At 41.9% G+C, this 8,661-nt stretch overlaps 2 protein-coding genes across 5 annotated transcripts in view; one reads left to right on the top strand and one right to left on the bottom strand.

Moving 5' to 3' along the window:
* TMED8 (transmembrane p24 trafficking protein family member 8) overlaps positions 1-212 on the bottom strand; it is a 35,060-nt gene extending 34,848 nt beyond the window's left edge. The window contains exon 1 of the mRNA XM_029952171.1: positions 168-212. Within this exon, the coding sequence (XP_029808031.1) occupies positions 168-212 (45 nt within the window). The remainder of the gene's footprint in view (positions 1-167) is intronic.
* SAMD15 (sterile alpha motif domain containing 15) overlaps positions 67-8,661 on the top strand; it is a 12,720-nt gene continuing 4,125 nt past the window's right edge. For 2 of the 4 annotated variants that reach the window (XM_029952790.1, XM_029952793.1), the window contains exons 1-2: positions 67-2,294; positions 3,289-3,387. In XM_029952790.1, coding sequence (XP_029808650.1) covers positions 264-2,294; positions 3,289-3,387 — 2,130 coding nt within the window. In that variant the 5' untranslated portion in view covers positions 67-263. Of the gene's footprint in view, positions 2,295-3,288; positions 3,388-4,954; positions 5,010-8,020; positions 8,047-8,661 lie in introns of those variants that run through there. The other 2 variants (XM_029952792.1, XM_029952791.1) reach the window with 2 other exon arrangements.

The raw sequence follows: 8,661 nt of genomic DNA, 5'->3' as shown, positions 1-8,661 counted from the left end.
GCCGGGAGGAGCCGAGTGGAGCCCCGCGGGCCGGAAGGGGCAGAGCGTCGGCCCCGAGCGGCCGCAGCGGCTTTGGGCAGCGGAGGCTGGTGGCGCGGACGCGGGGAGGGTAACTGCGTGCTTTTGATCTCAGGTTTTTAGTCAGGGCTTGACAGGATTAACAAAACCTTGGGACGATTCAGGAAGATCCGACCGGAAATCATGGTGTCCATAGAGACGCTATCGGAAGTTGGGGTTGCTAGGAGGCCTGGGCGCGTCGGCCAATGTGCGTCATGGCTGAAGTCCCAGAGTATTACGATTCAGGCCCGGATGAGGAAGACCTGAAGTATGAAGACCTCAAACCGCCTAGGTCTTTTAAAACGGCTCAAGATGGCGAAGCTGACACCACCGCAGAGGTGGGCTCGGCGCTACCTGTACAGATTGACCAAGTGCCACAGCCAGAATCGGAGGAAGAGGGGGCGCCAGAAAATGTACACCTACACCTAAAACCCACCAGCATGTCCGAGGAAGAGATTCCCAAGGAGTCAGAGATAGACCTTCCTAGCAAGACTGATCCAGGGATGTCCCAGGAGGCACAGTCAGAGACACTCAAAGAGATGGAAGAGCTTTTCATGGATTCGCATGTCCTTATGCATGATAAGGAAGAGCCAGGCTTAGAGTCACCAGAGGAAGCCACACTAGATCTTAGAGAGGATGTACTCATAGAGTCAGCTGAGGAAACAGATCAGGAGCTGCTAAAGGAGACCAAAGAGGCCTCAATCAGTGAGACTAGGTTAGAGTTGCTAGAAGAGACCAAACTGGAAGCTTTGGAGGATTCACTTACAGCACAATATAAAGAAACAGGTCTAGAACCTCCAGAGCAGACCAAGCCTGAATTTACAAGTGAGAAGTCAAGAAAATCAATTGAAGAGACAGATCTACAGCCACCAGAAATTACCACACCAGAGATTCCAAAGGAAGCACAGAGAAAGTCATCAAGGGAGAAAAGGACTGAGCCATCTGAGCAGGCAAAACCAGAATTTCCAGAAGGAAAACCAATAGAAACTGAAGAGTCAGGTCTAGAGCCTCCAGAAGAGACTAAACCAAAGGTTCCACAAGAGATACAAAGAAAATCAACTGAGGAGAAAGAGACAGAGCCACCTGAACAGTCTAAACCGGAGTTTTCAAAGGAGAAACCAAGAAAGTCTACTGAGGAGGCAGGTCCAGAGCCCCCAGAAGAGACTAAAACAGAGATTCCAGAGGAGGACCAAAGAAAATCAACTGAGGAGAAACAGACAGAGCCTCCTCAGCAGACTAAATCAGAGTTTCTAAACCAGAAACCAACTAAGTCTAATGAAGAGACACAAAGGAAATCAACTGAGGAGAAAGTTCTAGAGCCACTAGAAGAGACCAAATCAGAATTTTCTGAGGAAAAATCAAGAAAACCAATCAAGGAAACAGGTCTAGAACCTTCAGAAAAGACCAAGCCACAAGTTCAAGAAGAGACACTGAGAAAATCAACAGTGAAGAAAGTTTTAGAACCACTAGAGGACACTAAACCATCAGATCAAAAAGATAAGCAGAGAAAAGCAACTGAGGAGATAGGACCAGTACCACCAGAGGAGACCAAATCAGAGGAGACAGTAAGAGAGTCAACAGAAGAGAAAGGTTTAGAGCCACCAGAACAGACTAAACCAGAGTTTCCAAAGAAAGAATCACGAAAACCAACTGAGGAAACAGGTCAAGTGCTGCCACAGAAGACCAAACCGGAGGTTCAAGAGAAGACACAAACAGAGGAAGCTACAGAGAAAGATCTAGAGTTACTTGATAAAGCCAAAGTGCCACTAAGAAGAGAGACATATGTAGGATTTTCCAAGGAAGATAGGCCAGAACCAGTCAAATCTAAGCATTCTGTAGACAAGGATCAGCTAGAGTTCTCTGACAATCAAACAAGAAAGTGGTCAGTAGAAGAAACCAAGAAAGCTAAAAGAGACTCTAAGTTTGGGTCTCTCACAGTAAGTGAAGTAGTCTCGATGAGTACAAGTTATGAGTTCTCCAAAAAACGTAATAAACTGCTTGAGATTACTGATACCAGTAGTGACCTCTACTCAAATGTCTCAGATTCTCAGAGGGATTTAAGAGAGTCTTTTGGTGAAACAGTTGAAGATTTGTACCCAGAGTTGAAGGAACTGGCACACAAAGATGAAGAAGAAACCCCACCTAAAGAAAGTACTGAGCTACAATTTGAGTATCTTAAATGGAGCCCCGAGAAGGTTGCAGAGTGGATTAGCAAGCTAGGCTTTCCTCAGTACAAGGTATACAAAGATAACATTTTTAAAGATCACATGCTCTCATCCTTCTACCTCTTACTCCTCTTACCCCTACGTGAGCTCATGCCTCTTCTTCCCTAGAAGGAGCATAGAAAAGTCCTAGACTATGGTAGAGGTAACTTGGATTTTAGTCTTGGCCTTTCCTCTGATATATTTCGTATTTTGATAGAGGAAAGGAAGGTCACATTTGTTTCCCTATTTATCACAGTAAGTGATAATTCTTGCAATTCTTGAATATTCTTTGCAATTCTTTGCAAATTCTTGAATAAAGACTAAAAAAATTATATAGGCCTCTTTTCATAGGTAAGTATTTTTCTGACAGATTTTGTACAAGGTAGACTTTTGGTACTTTGTCAAGCTTAGTGTCACCTCTTTTAACTTGTACTACTAATCTTAAGTGTCTGTCCCAAATAGGTCATATATATCATGAGCACCTAACAGTTTTAATGTAAATAGTTCACCAAGAGTAGTTCTATTAAAAAGATAGTTAATGCCAACTGTACTTCAATGAAAATTAATAAAATAAAATTTTTAAAAAGAGAAGAAGCCAGATAAAAAAAGATGAGTGAATCTTATTTCATTGATGCCAACTATGTTCTTAGACTGCCACAAAACAACACAAGATCTGAAGTCTTTTGCACCCCGGTACTTAGAAGTGTAATTGAGGCATGAAAGAAGCACTAGTTGTCTTGTGCGCCCCCGCCCAAAGTATTAAGGAACCGTATGAAATGTAATCAAGAGCTCAGGCGGAAAGTATGTGGGATTATTAGGATTATCAAATTTAAATTTGATTTAAAATTTAATTAAAAGTTTTCTCTGTATCAAACCAGAAACAAACATGATTTGTTTTCTCTCTCTTACTTATTCTTTTTTCTCCATCCCCCTCTCCCTCCTGTCGTTCATTCCTCCTTTCTTTTCTTTCTTTTCTTCCTGCTATTTGCCATAAATCAGTTGAGTGATGTTCTTGTTATATTAACAGGAGTGTTTTACCACCAACTTCATCAGTGGCCGAAAGCTCATTCATGTGAACTGCTCAAACCTCCCTCAGATGGGGATAACAGATTTTGAGGACATGAAGGTGAGTTGCATTTAATGTTTCCCTATAGAGCACTGTAACAACGCCACCATCTGTCTCAAACCAACCAACCATCTCTTCTTCCAACCTGGCCTCTATTTCTGTCAGTGGTGTGATCATAATCCCAATCCCCACCCCACACCCCTCCACCGGCTCAGTATTTTGTTCCTCTCCTTTGATCCCCACAAAGATCCCAAGAACAATCAGTTCTTTGGATAGCATCTGGTTTTCTCTATCCCCACTTGTTCAGACTTCTATTGCCTCATCCTAGAATATTCCAGTAGCCTCCTGCTATTAGACTCTCACCCTCCCCCTATTCATATATTACTTAGAAACCTTTGGATCCCTTGTGCTTACAAGACCGTCTCAATACCTTAGCTTAGGACTCCAGGCACTTGACAGGTTTTCTCCAGCCACCGCTCTTTCCCCCACCACTCCTCTGCGTGAGTCTCCTGCTCAGCCTCATGGCTCTGATTCACACCCTTGAAAACCAGCCTTGTGGGGTGCCTGGGTGGCTCAGTCAGTAAAGCAGCTGACTTCAGCTCAGGTCATGACTGACTGGGTTCAAGCCCTGGTTCGTGGGTTCAAGCCCTGTGTTGGGCTCTATGCTGAGAGTTCAGAGTCTGGGGCCTGTTTCTGATTCTTTCTCCCTCTCTCTCTGACCCTCCCCTGTTCACCCTCTTTGTGTCTCTCTCTCAAAATAAATAAACGTTAAAAAATTTTTTTAATAAAAAAAACCCCAGCCTTGTGCATTCCTTGGTCTGCATTTCTGCTCAGTCCCCTGGATGACTAATATGAATCTAAACCATCCTTCAGGACCCAGCTCATTTCTTAGCTCCCCATGAAGTCCTTTCTGACCCCCTCAGCCCCAATCATCTCTCCCCCAAAGCTCTCATACATTTGATGTCTCTAACACCCATTTGTCATGTTTATAACATCATACATGGCTGGCTGTTTGCTGGCTAACGTTGAAACACATTACATCAACCTCACAGGACCTCAATTTCTTAGGATCTCTCCTGCACCAGCAATCCATGATTCTTCTTTGGATAACAGTATCCTCCATTTATAGTGTTTTATAGTTTACAAAGCTTTATACACATGATCTCATTTATAAACTTACTTTTAATATCCCCCACTCCAATGTACCAGCGATTTCATTCAGTACACTCTTGCCCGTAAGCTCTGACTCAGTGGTTCTCAAACTTGGAGTCTTCGGAATCAGATGAGATTAAAAAAAAAAATCCTAGACTCCACACTCCAGAGATTTTTGATTCATTAGGTCTGGGATAGGCCCTAGGGAATTTGTTCCCTAGGTGACTCTTGATCAAGCATTAAAACCATGTAATTCCGTAAGTCATAGGATTTAGTCATGTAATTTAAAAAATTATACTTAGTAATACCTAAGCCCTTTTCCTGGCAACAAGATATAAAGGAATCCTTTAAATTATTAAACACATAGTCCTAAGGAACATTTAATCTTTTGAACTCTACTAAGAGTTATCCTCTGAGTGCTTACTATGTGTTAGGCATCATGCATATATTATTTCACCTAATCCCCATTTTACAGGAGAGAAAACTGAGGCCCAGAAAGGTGAAGCAACTTCCACAAGATTAGTCAGACAGTAAGTTGAAAAGCCAGGATTCAAATCCATTCTGTTTGACTTTGGTGCTTTATTTAAACCACTATACTATAGGGGCACTGGATGGTTCAGTTGGTTACGAGTGACTCTTGATTTTGGCTCAGGTCATGAGCTCACAGTCATGATCTCACAGTTGTGAGATCAGCTCTGGGAGTGGAGGCTGCTTAAGATTCTTTCTCTCCCCCTTCCCCTCCCCCGCTTATGTGCATGCACTGCATGTCCTCTCTCAACAACAACAACAACAATAATATATATATATATATATATATATAAAATAAGCAACTATACTATAATGCCTGTCTAATTTTGTAACCACTACACACATAATGTAGAAAAGGACCACTTCTTACAAGTTGGTATTTCCAACCACACCCTCAGGTAGCTACCAAGTACCACCAGATACTTACTCTGTTTATGGTCAAAGATGATACAATTTGTTCATGAGCTCTAATTTCTACTTACATTTATAGTGTACTGGATTTTCTAAATAAAAATAAGGAACAGAATTAACAAAAAAGTAACTTGCAATACAAATTCCTGAAATGTTTAAATACCAAGAATTTCAGCTTCTTATCATGAGAAAGCATGTTTCAGAGTCTGCCAATTCATTACGCTTCTTTGACATTCTGATTCCAAAAATACAGTATCAACAATGCAATAAGAAAAAGTCTAATTGCGCTTTTCTGGTCTTGCAGGAGTAGGGATACCTGGCTGGCTCAGTCGGTAGAGCATGCAACTCTTGATCTCAGGGTTGTGAGTTCAAGACCCACATTGGGTAGTTTAAGCCCAGTTTTAAAAAATGGGGTAACTGTGTGGCTCAGTCAGTTAAGCATCTGACTCTTGATTTTGGCTCAGGTCATGATCTCATGGTTCGTGAGATCAAGCTCCATGCCGGGGTCTGCATTGACAGCTTGGGATTCTCTCTCCCTCTTTCTCTGCCCCTCTGCTCATGCTCTCTCTCTTTTTCTCTCTCAAATAAGTAAACATTTTTTCCAAAATTGAAATCCTCAAGAGTAAATGATAAATCCAGTGGTCTATCCTTATACCTCAAGAACTTTGATAATCAAACTTCAGAATATTTATCAAAGTCACCAAAGTGTGGCCTCTCTTGAGGTCACTAGAGTAATAAAGATCAAGACATTTAAAGGTATCTTAGAAAAGCTTTGCTTGACACTTAATTCCACTTAAAAAAGCTAATTATACACTACGACACAGGTAACCTTTTAGAGATCATACATGAACTTAATGTTGGTTCTCAACTCCTTTGGGAGCTTTCCTTGTGTAATCTAAAATCAGCCCCTTGTACTCAGAGGACAGGGAGAGACTGAAGAAAGATGTAGGCCACTCCAGGTTGGTAGGTGGCAGTTTTAATAAATAACAAAGAGAATTTACATATGAGGTTTCTCTTGGGTGGCAACAAGATGAATGATCTCCATGCCTGTCCTCTAAATCTCAAAAGTTTATACAGAGGCCCTAACAGGGCTCAGTCATGTGTACTGTGCAAGTGTTTTCAACACACATCACATTGCCAAGGCCAGGTCCTTAGAGCATCTTCTGGAAGCAGGAAAGGCAAGTGAGCCCACATTCCAAGGACAGGGGAAGGGGTGAGGAGCCTCTGAGTGTCCAGGTCCATTTCATGGGTCAGTCAGCAGTCACAGCTTTTTATCACATTCTCCAACACTTAAGTATGCTAAAGAAACCTTTCTTACTGATATATAAGCATTTTTAATCCCACCATTGTAATGAGAGCACCTAGTACATCCAAAATTCATCCCATAACAACACTTCCACAGTATAATACTCTTTTCCATGATAACTCTCCGCCATCATCATTCACAGACTTTTGCAGAGTATCAGGCCTGGGGAAAGAGCAGGTGGTTTGAGAGTGCAGAGTTCTGGGCATGCTGCTAAGAAACTGAACCACACTTGAACAGTGCATCCCACTTACAAGCCTTGCAGTTCACATATGGCCAGTTCCTATTCTCTTCAACTTCCTTTTACTTCCTTAATTTTGCAATTGTTCATGCTTCACCTGCAGAAAGGACTTACCATTCCCTTTGCCCTTCCTGCAACATACTGAGAAGATGAGAAAAGAGCTAATGGGGAAGGTGAGACTGATGGGGAGTACAGAAGGGAAGAAACACTAATTCTTCTTTGAACCTGGCCAAAGGATCTCTCGAAACCGCTATCCTATCATTCCCATTTGTAGTGATGCATTAGCTTGGTAAAAAGGGGAAAGGAAGTCAGTCTTATTTATTCTAGGGACAAGCTAAACAAGATAGCATTACACCTGCTTCAGCTTTGTCTCTTAGAAAATCTCAAAGCAAAAATTTTTGAGAGAGAGAGAGCATACATATGCACACAGGGGAAAGGGATACTGGGAAAGGGAGAGAGAGAATCTCAAGCAAGCTCCATGCCCAGCTCAGAGCCTGATGCGGGGCTCAATCTCACAACTACGAGATCATGATCTGAGTCTAAATCAAGAGTTAGACACTTAACTGACTGAGTCACCCAGGTGCCCCAATTCTCAAAATATTTTTACCTGTTCACTCCATCAAGTGAACAAAAGAAAAAAGAACTCTGGTATTTTGGGGGAAGAACATAGGTGAATTTCTTATGCCTTTTGTACGCATGGTTTTATATTATACAATATAGTCTCGTAAGCTTTATATCCCAGCAATTTTACTACACTTGCCTTGTTTCAAACTATTTGAATAGCACAGATTCATAATCTGTGCAAATTATCAGAAGATACAAATAATCTTTTTTTAACTTTAAATTTTCAAATAATTTTAGTTTTATAGAAGAATGCAAAGATAGTACAAAATTCTTATGTACTCTTAACCTACCATTCCCTAATGCTAACATCTTATGCAACCATGGGACATTTAATCAAAACAAAGAAATCAACATTGACATAGTATTACTAAGCAAATTACAGACTCTATTCAGATTTCTGCAATTTTTTCACTCATGCCCTTTTTTTGTTCCAGGATCCAACTGGGGATACCACTTTGCCTTTAGTTTTCATTGTTTCCTTGGTCTTCTCCAATATGTGACCATTTCTTTTTTTTTTCCATAAAGTTTTTTATTTATTCATTTCAAGAGAGAGAAGTGGGGACGCCTGGGTGGCTCAGTCGGTTAAGCCTCCAACTTCGGCTCAGGTCAGATCTCACATTCCTGGGTTTGAGCCCCGCGTCAGGCTCTGTGCTGACAGCTCGCTCAGAGCCTGGAGCTGCTTCCGGTTCTGTGTCTCCTTCTCTCTCTGACCCTCCCCGTCTCATGCTCTGTCTCTCTCTCTATCAAAAATAAATAAAACATTAAAAAAAATTAAAAAAAAAAAAAAGAGAAGTGCAAGTTGGACAGGGAAAGAGGGAGAGGGAGAGAATCCCAAACAGGCTCTGCACTGGTAACTTGCAGCCTGATGCAGGGCTGGAACCCACGAATCATGAGATCATGACCTGAGCTAAGTCGGGATGCTTACCCGACTGAGCCAGCCAGGCACTCCTATTGACAGTGTCTTGATCTTTGTCTTTCAAGACCTTGACACTTTGGGGGCGCCTGGGTGGCTCAGTCAGTTAAACCTCCGACTTCGGCTCAGGTCAGATCTCATGTTCGTGGGTTCGAGCCCCAC

This window comes from Suricata suricatta, chromosome 9, assembly GCF_006229205.1.
Source record: "Suricata suricatta isolate VVHF042 chromosome 9, meerkat_22Aug2017_6uvM2_HiC, whole genome shotgun sequence".
Lineage (NCBI taxonomy): Eukaryota > Metazoa > Chordata > Mammalia > Carnivora > Herpestidae > Suricata > Suricata suricatta.
This window is presented reverse-complemented; position numbering and strand designations above follow the sequence as displayed.